General features: G+C 38.2%; 1 protein-coding gene across 2 annotated transcripts; it reads right to left on the bottom strand.

Moving 5' to 3' along the window:
• Positions 1-1,960: 1,960 nt before the first annotated feature.
• si:ch211-232m10.6 lies at positions 1,961-13,428 on the bottom strand. Of its 2 annotated transcripts, XM_067425760.1 has the most exons (9): positions 13,124-13,428; positions 12,348-12,493; positions 12,126-12,264; positions 11,594-11,811; positions 8,582-8,782; positions 7,530-7,577; positions 7,278-7,436; positions 7,053-7,164; positions 1,961-2,823 (listed from the first exon to the last, which is right to left on the bottom strand). In XM_067425760.1, exons 4-9 carry the CDS (start codon positions 11,787-11,789, stop codon positions 2,424-2,426), a joined length of 1,116 nt encoding a protein of 371 aa, XP_067281861.1. In that variant the 5' UTR covers positions 11,790-11,811; positions 12,126-12,264; positions 12,348-12,493; positions 13,124-13,428; the 3' UTR covers positions 1,961-2,423. The 2 variants fall into 2 exon arrangements, with proteins under 2 accessions (XP_067281861.1, XP_067281860.1); XM_067425759.1 differs by lacking the exons at positions 12,348-12,493; positions 13,124-13,428 and having other exon boundaries at positions 11,594-12,139.
• Between the last annotated feature and the right edge of the window lie 1,603 nt (positions 13,429-15,031).

Below are 15,031 nucleotides of genomic sequence, written 5' to 3'. Positions count from 1 at the left end.
AAAATAAGTACAATGTATTATATTGTGTTTATATTGCAAAACACTTTTGCTGATATTGAGGTGGGATACAGGTAAGTTTTAAGGAAGTGTATGTAAGATTGTGGCCAAAACTGGTACTGCAATCCCTTTCAAATCACTGTAGAGCAGTGTATCCCCTCTCCCCCTCCCCCTGACTCGAGGCTGCCAGATCCAACAGGAACGTTTGTAGATCTGCAGCTGTGGTAACTAGAGCAGAGCTGGCAACCCGGATGCCGAAACACTAATGACTTCGTGATTGGTAGATAGCTGGAGGGCGGAGCTTCAGGCCAAAACACAACATGCCAACATCAACATCAGTTGAGGGCTGCAACAACAACTTTTCAATGACAATATCCTGTCCGGACTAACTGTTGTCATTGATATAAGTATTTGAAATGAACATGATTTCTTAATGTCTAGTGAGATCAGAGCCATTTTATGATTAACTGAAATACATTTCTTACATACAGCTCCTTTAAGGGTAGGGTTAAGTGTAAGGGAAGGGTCATCAGGGTAATTATTAATGTAACTACAGAAATTAACTTCACTGTAAAAAAAAAAAAAGTATTTAAAAAATAAGTTATCTGGTTGCCTTAAAATTTTAGAGAACTTTTTTGAGAATCGACAACCTTTTATTAAAATATTATTAAAAGATTTTGTAAGCATATTGGGTAGTTGAGTGTTTTATTTCTTTTTTATTTGTGATGACGCAGTGAAACATAATAAATTGTGCTATTTTCATGTTTTATCAAACAAATGCATGTGGTTCAGATACAACAATATTTTGAGTTTCTATTTATTAAACAAATTTCCTTCATTGTATCAACTCAAATTTTTAATTTCAATAAACTCAAAATTTTAAGGCAACCAGGTTACTTACTTTTTTAAGTTAAACCAACAAAAAACAACCAATTTTTTCTACAGTGTAGTAGTTAAGGCCACCTATACAGTGGGTCGACCTGCGGTGTATATAGATTGAAATGTATATATATATATATATATATATATATATATATATATATATATATATATATATATATATATATATATATATATATATATATATATAGCATTTCTGTCAATAGAGCCTCACAAATATTACACACTGCACCTTTACGAGTAGATTTCCGGCCTGCTTTTGTTGAATTAGTGGTTTGTTTGCATGCCACTTTTAATCGCATACCTTATACAGCCTAATTATAACAGACTTTTTTAGGTTGCAGGTTTTATGTTCAGTTGATGTATGCTGTTTGTAAAATGTATTGTGATTGAAACCAATGAAGTTGTTGAAGATGTTTGATTATTCCCTCATGTTAAGATGGTGTCATTGCGGGGTTTTTTTTTTCCTCCATCCAAACAAGCTTTACATGGTTTATTTTTGCACTATATATTACATTTTATTCCTAATATTGCATTACAATGGTGGAAAGATGACACATCAGAAGTTTTTTTTTACATTTTTGGTTAGTTTTTGATTTGAATATTCAGTCTTTGGCCTGGGTTGATAAAAAATGACAACAAATGCAATTGTTTACCATAACTGCCTGCTGTAACCGTGAGACATTATTCCCTTAAAACATAAGAAAAAATATTTCTCCTCTCTTGTCCTTTGTGATTTAGATTTTTTTCCGTACTGTTTCTCATTCTCTCCGTCTCTCACTTGATCCCTGTCTCTTACTGAGGAGATTATTCTCATAATCTTCTGTCCAGCTTTCGAAAGCATCTGTCTAAAGCTGCTGGAATTCCTCTGTTTGTTGTAATCTGTCCATCATTCCATCTTGTCGTATATTCAGATTATGTGATATTGTGCATGGCGCTCTTATTAAAAAAAAAAATTAATGAAGTGAAGAATGATTACAGAGGTTAACATAACCTAAAGAGCCAGATGTCATCCGAATGAGCCTTCCAGACATAATTAAAAACGTTCTTAGAATTCCTGAAGCTAAAATCTGAGAGTGAACACAAATTTGAAGAAAGATTTTTGGAACGAAGAGGACATTCATTGTTTTGTTTTTTCCATTTTTATTATTATTATTTTTTAACAAATATTTTACAAAGAGTAAAAGAATGTTTGATCTACATTTTGCAATTGTTCAACTGTAAGGACTTTTAATGCTTAGATTACTGTCCAAAATGATTTGATGCATCATAATATTGAGAAAAAAATGAAAGGGAAAGAACCCCCACATGTGTTTATTCGGAATATTACGTGAATAAAGGGATATTTCAATAGCTGCAAAGCATGTAAACATCTTTTTTTTCAGAATAAAGGCTTAACCAAAGTATGAATCCTAAACTTGGTCACTGATGCTACTGAGGATGAAGGGCTTCCTGCAGTTCAGGGCGTTCCTCTGTACAAATGTCCCGTTCAGAGCCAGACCTTATTATGTGCCGTCCACGTCTCCTCAGCACATTTCATCATTCCCTTCCCTCTCTAAAGCATCTTCCATCTCATCCAGTTCTCTCTCGCAGTCTTCGCATCCCTCTCTCCTGCATCCCCCCACCAGTACCAGTCCGTGAGGACTTTTTGCCCCCACCATACCCCCACCAGATCCTTCCTCCCTGGGGGTCCACATAGTGTCGATAAACGCACCCTTCTGACATTGCTGAACCAGTCGGCTGACAGAGTAGAGGCTCCCGCCACCGGTCGTGATGACCTCATCATAGGGCGGCGCGTGGTTGGCGGCGCGGGCCTCCTCCAGACGGATCCGGGCACGGTGCTTCATCTCGATCAGAGTTTTGGTGTAAGAGTTTAGGGTGAATACGGCAGCTGCCATGCAACAGCTGAAGGAGATCCACGCCATACTGTGGAGGAGCAACAATGGAAACTTAAAGGGAAACTTCACCGCTTTTTCATATTAAACTGTTATTCTCTTAACTAAAACGACTTGATACATCCCTCTCTCGTCTGAGTGCGTGCACTTAATCGCTCTGACGCGCGGTGACGATCTGATAGCATTTAGCTTGGCTCACTAAGCCCAGTTCATTCACTATGGTACCAAACAGAGATCAAGTTAGAAGCGACCAAACACCTCCACGTTTCCCTATTTAAATACAGTTACACTGATAGTTGAACGATCAAGTATGGTGACACAAAATAAAACGCGGCGCTTTTCTAAGTGGATTAAAAAGGAGAACTATAATGTATGGTGGAATAGCACTTCTGAAAGTACTTCGACTCGGCGCAGTAAAAATTCCTGGCCGAAAAATCCTCCCTCATCTCCCCCTCCCCCCCCTCTTATTTCTGTCAATAGGGGGGAGGGGGAGATGAGGGAGGATTTTTCGGCCAGGAATTTTTACTGCGCCGAGTCGAAGTACTTTCAGAAGTGCTATTCCACCATGCATTATAGTTCCACTTTAACCCGCTAAGAAAAGCGCCACGTTTTATTTTGTGTCACCATACTTGATCGTTCAGCTATTAGTGTAACTGTATTTAAATAGGGGAAACGTGGAGGTGTTTGGTCGCTTCTAACTTGATCTCTGTTTGGTACCATAGTGAATGAACTGGGCTTAGTGGGCTAAATGCTATCAGATCGTCCCCGCACGTCAGAGCGATTAAGTGCACGCACTCAGACGAGAGAGCGATGTATCAACTTGTTTAAGTTAAGGGAATAACAGTTTAATATGAAAAAGCGGTGAAGTATTTGAAGTTTGAAGCTAAAAATATTCTTTACTGTTCTACTGAAGAAAAAAAAAGTGACCTATATCTTGGATGAATCTATTAATATTAGTAAAATTAACAGAAATTTTAATTTTTGGGTGAAATATCCCTTTAAGTGTGAAATTAGTCCAAATCTTTTTTCTTTTTCTTTTTTTTACAATAAACTTAAAGTTCAAAAGTTGTTTGGTAAGATATTTTTTTATTTAAAAAAAAAGGAATGCTCACCAAGGCTGCATTTATTTGATCAAAAATACAGTAAAAACTGTAATATTATGAAATATCTTATTACAATTACAAAAAACTGTGCTCTATTTTAATATATTTTAAAATGTAATGTATTCCTTTGATGGCAAAGCTGAATTTTCAGCATCATTACACCTTTATTCAAATTATCCTTCAGAAATCATTCTAATATGCTGATTTGGTGCTCATGAAACATTTATTTTTATCAATGTTAAAAAATGTTTATGGAAACTGTGATGCAGTTTTTCAGGATATTTTTTTAATTATTAGAAAGTTGAACATAAGCAAAGACCAGCATTATTTGAAAAAAATATAGCTTTTTTTAAAAATCAATGTACGTATATTGCTTACACACATAGGTATGTAAATACACCGATCGGGCATAACATTATGACCACGGATAGAGGAGGTGAATAAGACTGATAGATAAGAACAGTGGTGAACCCGCGACATGGTCATGGGTGGCCAAGGCTCAATGATGCACGTGGGTAGCGAAGGCTGGCCGTGCGGTCTGATCAAACAGATTCAAGAGCTCAAGTTGCTCAAGAAGTTAATGCTGGGTCTGATAGAAAGGTGTCAGAATACACAATACATCATAGTTTTTTGCGCATGGGACCAGTCAGGGTGCCCATGCTGACCCCTGTCCACCTCTGAAAGCACCAAAAGTGGGCACGTGAGCATCAGAACTGGACCACGAAGCAATGAAAGAAGATGGCCTGGTCTGATGAATCACGTTTTCTTTTACATCACATGGATGGCCGGGTGCGTGTGCATCGCTTACCTGGGGATAACATGCCACCTGGGAAGAAGGCAAGTCGGCAATGTTCTGCTGGGAAACCTTGGATCCTGCCATCCATGTGAATGTTACTTTGACATGTACCACGTACCTAAGCATTGTTACAGACCATGTACACCCTTTGATGGAAACTCTTTCAGCAGGATGCTCCCTGCCACAAAGCAAAAGGATTCAGGAATGGTTTGAAGAGCACAACAACGAGTTTGAGGTGTTGACTTGGCCTCCAAATTCTCCAGATCTCAGTAATGCAGGCCCTGTGTTGCAAGGATCTTTACACAATTCCTGGAAGCTGAAAACATCCCAGTTTTTGCGTGGCCAGCATACTCACCAGACATGTCACCCATTGAGCATGTTTGGGATGCTCTGGATCGGCGTATACAACACCGTGTTCCAGTTCCTGACAATATAAAACCACTTCGCACAGCCATTGAAGAGGACTGGACCAACATTCCACAGGCCACAATCAATATCCATCTCTACTCTTTTTTGTCTTTTTTTTGGAGTGTTGCATTTAAAATTCTGTTCAGTGTAGTTTCCATAAAAATAAATAACAACAATGTTTGCAACATTGATAATAATAATAGTTTCATGAGCACAAGATCAGCATTATACAGGTCCTTCTCAAAAAATTAGCATATGTGATAAAAGTTCATTATTGTTTTCCATAATGTAATGATAAAAATTTAACTTTCATATATTTTAGATTCATTGCACTCCAACTGAAATATTTCAGGTCTTTTATTTTTTTAATACTGATGATTTTGGCATACAGCTCATGAAAACCCCAAAATTCTCAAATCTCAAAAAATTAGCATATCATGAAAAGGTTCTCTAAACGAGCTATTAACCTAATCATCTGAATCAACGAATTAACTCTAAACACCTGCAAAAGATTCCTGAGGCTTTTAAAAACTCCCAGCCTGGTTCATTACTCAAAACCGCAATCATGGGTAAGACTGCCGACCTGACTGCTGTCCAGAAGGCCATCATTGACACCCTCAAGCGAGAGGGTAAGACACAGAAAGACGTTTCTGAACGAATAGGCTGTTCCCAGAGTGCTGTATCAAGGCACCTCAGTGGGAAGTCTGTGGGAAGGAAAAAGTGTGGCAAAAAACGCTGCACAACGAGAAGAGGTGACCGGACCCTGAGGAAGATTGTGGAGAAGCACCGATTCCAGACCTTGGGGGACCTGCGGAAGCAGTGGACTGAGTCTGGAGTAGAAACATCCAGAGCCACCGTGCACAGGCGTGTGCAGGAAATGGGCTACAGGTGCCGCATTCCCCAGGTCAAGCCACTTTTGGGCTACAGAGAAGCAGCACTGGACTGTTGCTCAGTGGTCCTAAGTACTTTTTTCGGATGAAAGCATATTTTGCATGTCATTCGGAAATCAAGGTGCCAGAGTCTGGAGGAAGACTGGGGAGAAGGAAATCACAGCAGGTGCCATGTCAGCTGCTGGTGTTGGTCCACTGTGTTTTATCAAGGGCAGGGTCAATGCAGCTAGCTGTCAGGAGATTTTGGAGCACTTCATGTTTCCATCTGCTGAAAAGCTTTATGGAGATGAAGATTTCGTTTTTCAGCACAACCTGGCACCTGCTCACAGTGCCAAAACCACTGGTAAATGGTTTACTGACCATGGTATTACTGTGCTCAACTGGCCTGCCAACTCTCCTGACCTGAACCCCATAGAGAATCTGTGGGATATTGTGAAGAGAAAGTTGAGAGACGCAAGACCCAACACTCTGGATGAGCTTAAGGCCGCTATCGAAGCATCCTGGGCCTCCATAACACCTCAGCAGTGCCACAGGCTGATCGCCTCCATGCCACGCCGCATTGAAGCAGTCATTTCTGCAAAAGGATTCCTGACCAAGTATTGAGTGCATAACTGAACATAATTATTTGAAGGTTTATTTTTTTTGTATTAAAAACACTTTTCTTTTATTGGTCAGATGAAATATGCTAATTTTTTGAGATTTTTGGGGTTTTCATGAGCTCTATGCCAAAATCATCAGTATTAAAACAATAAAAGACCTGAAATATTTCAGTTGGAGTGCAATGAATCTAAAATATATGAAAGTTACATTTTTATCATTATATTATGGAAAATAATGAACTTTTATCACACATGCTAATTTGAGAAGGACCTATATATATATATATATATATATATATATATATATATATATATATATATATATATATATATATATATATATATATATATATATATATATATATATATATATATATATATATATATAAAGTACAGAAATAGAGAAGGGGAGAGTAGAAGAATGGTAGAATAAAAAGATGGATAAGAGAAAGATGGAGACTTACGCAAACGACCAGCCGTAGTCCCAAGTCTGTGGTCTCCAGTCTTTGGGCCCAATGCTGACGGTCATCTGGAATACTGTTGTATACATCATGTGTGCCACCATCCCCATCAAACCTAAAATGTATAAAATATATTGGTCTCCATTTGTCTCTGTTGCATATGTAATAATTTGCATACTGATTAATAGTTAATCATTTTTTCCCCCCCAAAAGTTCTCAGGACCTCACCGGACAGCACAGTGCACATTGCAGCAAAAGCATTGATCTTGAGAGCATACATTTCCTTATTCAGACACAGGAGCAGCAATTCCACCCACATCAGAAGGAAGCCCAACGCCAAGAGGCTGATGTATGCAAACTCTGATATGACTGAGAGCCACAGAACTCCTACAGGATATGAAGCAGAAGCAGAATCAGAAATGAGATATTTCAGGTCAACTGTAAGAGTTTTTCTACATGCAGAGCTAATAAACGCCTCACCTTGTGTTTCTCCAGGGGTCAGTTCAATAAAGCTCCGACATTTCTCACCTGTGAAGAATAAGCACAGTCTTTGCCAACCGTTTCTTTATCTATCCATCCATCCATCCATCCATCCATCCATCCATCCATCCATCCATCCATCCATCCATCCATCCATCCATCCATCCATCCATCGATCCATCCATCCATCCATCGATCCATCCATCCATCCATCCATCCATCCATCCATCCATCCATCCATCCATCCATCCATCCTTCCGTCCGTCCATCCATCATCTGTCTGTCCATCCATCCCTCTATCTGTCCCTCTATCTATCCCTCTATCTATCCATCCATGTATGTATGTATGTATGTATGTATGTATGTATGTATGTATGTATGTATGTATGTATGTATGTATGTATGTATGTATGTATGTATGTATGTATGTATGTATGTATGTCTCTATCTATCTATCTATCTATCTATCTATCTATCTATCTATCTATCTATCTATCTATCTATCTATCTATCTATCTATCTATCTATCTATCTATCTATCTATCTATCTATCTATCTATCTATCTATCTATCTATCTATCTATCTATCTATCTATCTATCTATCTATCTATGTCACATTTAAAACAGTGTTGTGTATTATGTAACTAAAGAAACTTGTAGCTGTGTCCTCTGAGTTGTATAAGACTGTCTTGTAGCAGCAGATGCTGAGAACTAGGATGACCCCATGTCAGATAAATGAGAGGAAAGAAAGGCCACAGCAGGAAACAGATGTTCAAAGGGACTGAATCAGGACATTAGTATCAAGAACAGCTTTGGCAGTTGGCCATATGACAGTAGATATTTTTTAAGTGTTTTACTCATTTTCTCTGAACTCAAATTAGAAGCCATTAATTTGAGTTTTATATGAATAACATAAAAAAATCTCCAGCCAAAAAGAGGCAGGTATTCTGATTCTGTTGTTTTATTGCTTTACATTTTTTTCTTTAACTTACTGAACATCATTATCAAAAATGTATATGTCAGAAAGAAATGCAGAAGCATTAGCCCTCACCATCACCATCATTGTGTTTCTCACAGGACAACCAGAAGCCAGTGTGAAAGTAGCGCTGCATGTATTTGTCTTCCCCCGTCTCCCAGATGTAGTGAACTGCATTTGCCAGCTTTTTCTCTCTCATTTGGTCCAGTTCCTCCTTTTGCTTTGGGGACATTGTCACATTGGAATCCGGTTTCTTAGGGTCTACTGTTGGGACCTCTGTGGAAAGAGAGAGAATTTAACTGGATGAAAAAACAATGACGAATAAAAACAGAATGACGGCTGCAAATCTATGCGATTATACACATTTTTGCCATTGACCACAAATGTGCAATGACATGTCGGCGGTGCTGTCCAGGATCATGTAAACAATTCAGAGTTCACCTAATCTGAGCGATAATCCCCTTCAGTGTATCAGGGGTTAAAATGATCTATTAGATTTGTAAAGGTTTGACCTGAAAGATTACACTACAGTAAATACTGACCTGTAAATCTTTACAGTTTGAAAGTTCAATAGGTCATTTTCAGGAGATTAGTAAAAAGAGTAGTTTTATGAAAGAACACATATGTATATAGTAGGCTATGTGCAATACACATAAGGGACTGCACTCTTTGTACTTCTTAGCAATGCTCGCCATGTGTTTTATTATGCAATGACTAGAACTGGGAGTTTATTTGCAGTTTTATTAAAGGTATAGTTCACCCAAAAATGAAAATTACCCCATGATTTACTCAATAGAGGCCTTCTGAAGCAATGCGATGCATCTGTGTAAGAAAAATATCCATATTTAAAACCAGACGGCCATACATATCGATTTACGGCGAAAGAGTAACCCCTGACCTGACGCATGACGTATAGACGAACACGGAAGCGCAGAGGATAGAGCTAAACAAAACACAGGTCGTGAATTAAAAGTCTAAAATGAGAATTTCTAGAGAGAAATGTCAGAGGATTATAAGAAGAGGAGCTTGAGTTAGTTGCCCAGCCCATTCGTTTGAACCACGAAAGGCGTCAAATCTAACGCTACAACTACATCACATCAGGGGATACTCTTTTGACTTGCTTAGGCCTTGGTAGTTTTAAATATGGATATTTTTCTTACACAAACGCATCGTTTAACTTCAGAAGGCCTTTATTAACCCCCCCCCCCCCCGAACAACAACAGAACTATTTATTTAACATTATTTAACAAATGAACATTCGTATTCATCTGGAAGAAGAATGTCATACGCCTAGAATGACCTGATGGTGAGTAAATCCATCTATTAATTTATTTTTTATTTTTGGGTGAACTAACCCTTGAAAACCAATATTTAATTAGATTCCATTACAGGTTTCTCAAAAGTGCATTCCACCAATGCGAATGCAATATCACACTGAAATTCCCTGCACAACATCATGGAACAGACAGCATGATCAGTCAATCTAGATCCCAGAAGGAATCTTACAGGTTCTATTAGGGAATTAGCTTTTAGAATTTTAGCAGCCATGCAGCGCAACTAGCCCGATTCATGAATGAACCTAGCCTGACAAGCCAGATCCACATCAAGATGTTTGGTCTGGAAACTCACCATAGACAGGGCTCAATCTGAGGGGCGGGATAAACGGTTGTCTTTCAAACTCCCTCTGCACGCGATAGGAGAGTGCTACAACCCACCAGAGCAACAAAGGTGAAGTGGAGCTCGTTGATAGATTAAACTTTCGCTGTATCCGGTCGGCAAAACTCCGAACACATCTTCCCTTCTTAAGAATGATTCCGTGCCGTTCTTTGTTCTTTTCTCAGAGAAAAGCTTAACTCCAAGTCTTCCAGAGTCGCGGTCAAAGCTGATTCGAAAGACCGCCGTTCGCCAGTTTCTGTGTTTACTAGAACGCAAGCTCAACTCTGCCATCATTATGTTAGGCCCCGTCCACCGACTCTATACACGATGTGATTGCCCCAACCAGATTTAGTTTTTTACAGATCAGAAGTGCATTGAGAGTTGCTAGATGGCACTCGCAGCATATTAGATTTGCTACCGCTAGGGTGCGTCTAGATTTCTAGGCTAGTGACTGTATAGATCCGGCTTTTCACGCTGAGGACAATTGAGAGACTCGAATATTCACAAATGCTCCAGAAAGAAACATGATACATTAAGAGCCTGGGGTGAAAACTTTTGAACAGGATGAAAATTTGGAAATTTTAATTTGGAAATTATATATATATATGTTTCCCGAAAGACAAATTAAGTACAAATTAAAAAAAATAAATGTCACCCCCTGGCTCTTAATGCATCGTGTTTCTTTCTGAAGCATCAGTGAATGTTTGAACCTTTTTTAATAATTGTGTTAAATTCCCTCAATTGTTTTTAACATGAAAAGATGGATCTCAAAATCATGCAGTCAATAGAGAGGGTTCAAATATGCTAAAGATATTGGAAAACTGAAGAATTTGCAGGACCTGAAGGAGTTTTCTGAAGAACATTCAACTGGCAGTTTAACTGCTCAGAATGAGCAAGGGACTCACAAACAACCATCACAAAACCAAAAAACAGCCGTGGATCATCCAGGGAAAGACACACAATATTAAGAATCAATGCTTCACAAACTTTAGAACGTGGCTATTTGAATACATTCACCTATTTGTGGACTTTATGAAACATTTCTTATGTAAAATATCTTATTCAGGAAGTAGTAAATACAAAATAACCTGCATTTTGTATGATATTTCTTATTTTGTTCAAATGATTCACATTTTCACAGATTCTGCAAATGGTCCACATACATTGTCTTGCAACTGTAAATGTAGATGAGCATGGTTGACTGGTTGTTCAGTGTTTTTTGTCAGTGGTATGAATATTTTTTGTTTGTTGAGTATGGCTATATTTGTCAATCTTTACACTGATTTCTTAACGACTCATTGCTTAAAATCTGATCAATTACCATTAAATTCAAAGTGCTCAGAAAAGTGCAATGAACCAAATCAAATTGAGTGCAACAGTTAAAGTAGAAATTGGGTTGAAAATGTTTTTCTGGTGTAGCCGAATCCTTACCAGTTGTGTAAGGTTGGCTGTTGTTCTGTCCGCAGTTCTTCATTTTCACAGGCGACAGACAGAGAGGTTTGACAACTTTATGCGTGCCCTCGCACCAATATGAGGTGCAGAAGGCCAGCACAGAGAGCGCTAGGGCCAGAGAGGTCAGCGAGAGGGACAGCAAGGACCGACTCCTGCGAGACAAATGCTCCAACATGGTGGAAGAATACAGATAGGACCTGATACAGCAGATAATAAGAAAAGACAACATTCAGACGCAAAGAAAAAAGCTCTGTGCGCGTATCCACCCACAGATGAGGCGATAGAAAGGAAAGAGTGATCAATGTGGACAGTTTTGCATGGGAAAGTAAGATTACTAAACTTAGAAGAAATGATTGAGGCGGCAGGCCAATGTCAAAAGTCAGAGGAAGAGTTGATGAGCGGAGGAAACAGATAGAAACTGAAGATCCAGAATTAAAGGTCAGTGGAAGTGAGATGATGAGCAGAGGATTTAGAAAGGAAATTAGACAGATGTGAGGAAGCGAAAACACACTTGCCAATGCCTTCCTTAGGTTTCCATATAAAAGTGTAGTTTGTTCACGGCTGGTGAAATGCAGAAATTTCCCCTTGGTCCACGACCAGCAAATACGGCCAATATGTCCTCAATGCATCCAAAGTCAAAGGCTTAAAAGCTGACAATGAAATGTGGTCTTTAGTCTTGCAGTCAATCAAGAATGACTTTATTCTTCTCTTTGTTCTTGCCCATCTCTCTCACCTGGCTTCTTTCTCGGAGAGATTACAATTGTCTTTCTTATTCCATGTCTTAATCACCGTCGTCCATTTCTTTGTAATCCTTCATGATCTCGGTTAATCTAAAAGGTACATCTGTCTGTCCCGGTCCATCCAGATCTCCTAAAATACCTATAAGAGACCAGAGAGATTAAGTATTATGAAATCTTTAGTAATCTGACATATACAGATCATTGTGTCTGATATTTAATCGATTTTCATTTAAAAATATTATTAAATAAAAATTAAATAAATATATATGAATTCCATATATATTTTAGGAAGAGACTTAAAAAAATAAAATTAATATATAATATATATATATATATATATATATATATATATATATATATATATATATATATATATATATATATATATATATATATATATATATATATAAATACGGATATATTTGCAGGGATATATTTAGTGCACCTGGGAATATTAACAAATAATTTCACGCCAAATTTTAAATCTTTTTTCACATTTAAAAGTTAAGGCAAAAAGCCCAGATTGGAATTCAATTATATATATTATTTGTTAATATTCCCAATATATATATATAATACATTGAGAAATTATTTGTTAATATATATATATATATATATATATATATATATATATATATATATATATATATATATATATATATATATATATATATATATATATATAATATATATATATAATGCATTGTGAAAGTATATTAGACACACAAATGTTGATCACAAGTGGAGAAAAAAAAGAAATGCAACCCACCTCCTCAGCCACTGCGCATCTTTCTCTGCAGTTTCACTTTTATTACTTCACTGTCTCTGTCTTTTCTTTTATTCATTCTCAACCTCGAATGTGTGTTCATGACAAACCCACCCAGATTTGACTTAATCCGCCCAAGTCCATCTGTTCCTTCCATTCTGCCTCTTTCTATAGCTCCATTTAAATCTCTCGTTCTTCGCCTACAACCAGGTTACATTCATCTCCTCCATGTGAGACTTGAATGAAATGATTCTCTTGAAATGTTCACGGTGTCAAGTCCTCCTATAAGCACATGTACTGTTTATTCTATGATCTTAAGAGCTTTTCAGACTATTGTATCGTCCTGACCTGCATTCAAAGCAATTTAACTACAGCAGTGCCAGACAGGTTTTTTTTCTCTCCATCAGTTAAAGGGATATTCATCCAATAATTAAAAATAGCCCATGATTTACTCATTCTCAAGACATTAGGTGTAATGACATTCATTTTTCAGACGAATACATTCAGAGTTATTAAAAAAATGGATGGATGCACTTTTTTAATTTTGGGTCGGGATTGGGAAACTCGGTCTGGACTTGATCCGTTGTGGGATAACTACGCCCAAACAGGATCTGTTCAGACCAATCAAATTGTCAGGGCGGGCTTTATACGATGATCGACAGATGATAAACAGTAACAGAATCATCCACGTCACCAAAGAGCGCTTGGGTTGAAACGGAGAACTTAAACTTCCATAAATGCTTCCACCTTTACTATTGTTTCTGGTCAGTACCATGGATGGAAGACCAACTGGGAAAACTATAGCTGGTGGAGGTGTTAGTCAGGCCAGCAGGGGGCGCTCACCCTGTGGTCTGTGTGGGTGCTAACGCCCCAGTATAGTGATGGGGACACTACTGTCAAAAAGCACTGTCCTACAGATTAAAACCGAGGTCCTGACTCTCTGTGGTCGTTAAAAATCCCAGGATGTCCTTCGATAAAAAGTAGGGGTGTAACCCTGACACCCCGGCCAAATTTGCCCACACTCTCAGAAAAAAAGGTACAGTGCTGTCACTGGGGCGGTACCCTAAGGTACAAAAGTGAAAAGGTACATCTTTGTACCTTACTCACCCCTAAATGGTACATATCAGTACTTTAGGAGTGCGTATTAGTACCTTAAAGGTACATAGTACCTTTAAGGTACATATTAGTACCTTTTCAGTTTTGTACCTTTGGGTACCGCCCCAGTGACAGCACTGCCTTTTTTTCTGACAGTGCATTGGCCTCTGTCCATCATGACCTCCTAATAATCCCCATTTACTGATGGTCTCCTCTCCACCAATCACCTGGTGTGTGGTGGGTGTTCTGGCGCAACATGGCTGCCGTTGCATCATCCAAGTGGATGCTGCATTTTGGTGGTCGTTAAGGAGATTTCCACTCTTCTTTATGTAAAGCGCTTTGAGGACCCAGAAAAAGTGCTACATAAATGTAACAAATTATTACTATTTCTCTCAAAAATTATGATTGTTGGTAAGTACTTTATGTATCCTGAAATTTTTCGTTTGACACATTTTCTTCTACTTCTTCCAGCGTGCATGCAGTTTGAGTTCTGCTGAAAACTATTATGTGTCGCTCAAGTCACCGTACCTCACTTACTACTCCGTTGCTCTGATTGGTTGTAAGTCTATCCAATTGAGCGCAGAGGTATTTTCTTTCCTGGTTCGGCTGAAACGCCCCATGATCACAGCCCAGTGGAGCAGCAGACTCATATTCTGAATTTAGTCAGGATCCTGCCGCTATAAAGCAAGGAAGATCCAGGGCATTTTTTAAAACAACTCGTATTCGTCTGAAAGAAGAACGTACTATAAAGATAGGATGGCTTGAGGGGGAGTAAATCATGGACTAATTTTCATTGTCCCTTTAAGGAATGCAGTA

Source organism: Pseudorasbora parva, chromosome 19, assembly GCF_024679245.1.
Source record: "Pseudorasbora parva isolate DD20220531a chromosome 19, ASM2467924v1, whole genome shotgun sequence".
NCBI lineage: Eukaryota > Metazoa > Chordata > Actinopteri > Cypriniformes > Gobionidae > Pseudorasbora > Pseudorasbora parva.
This window is presented reverse-complemented; position numbering and strand designations above follow the sequence as displayed.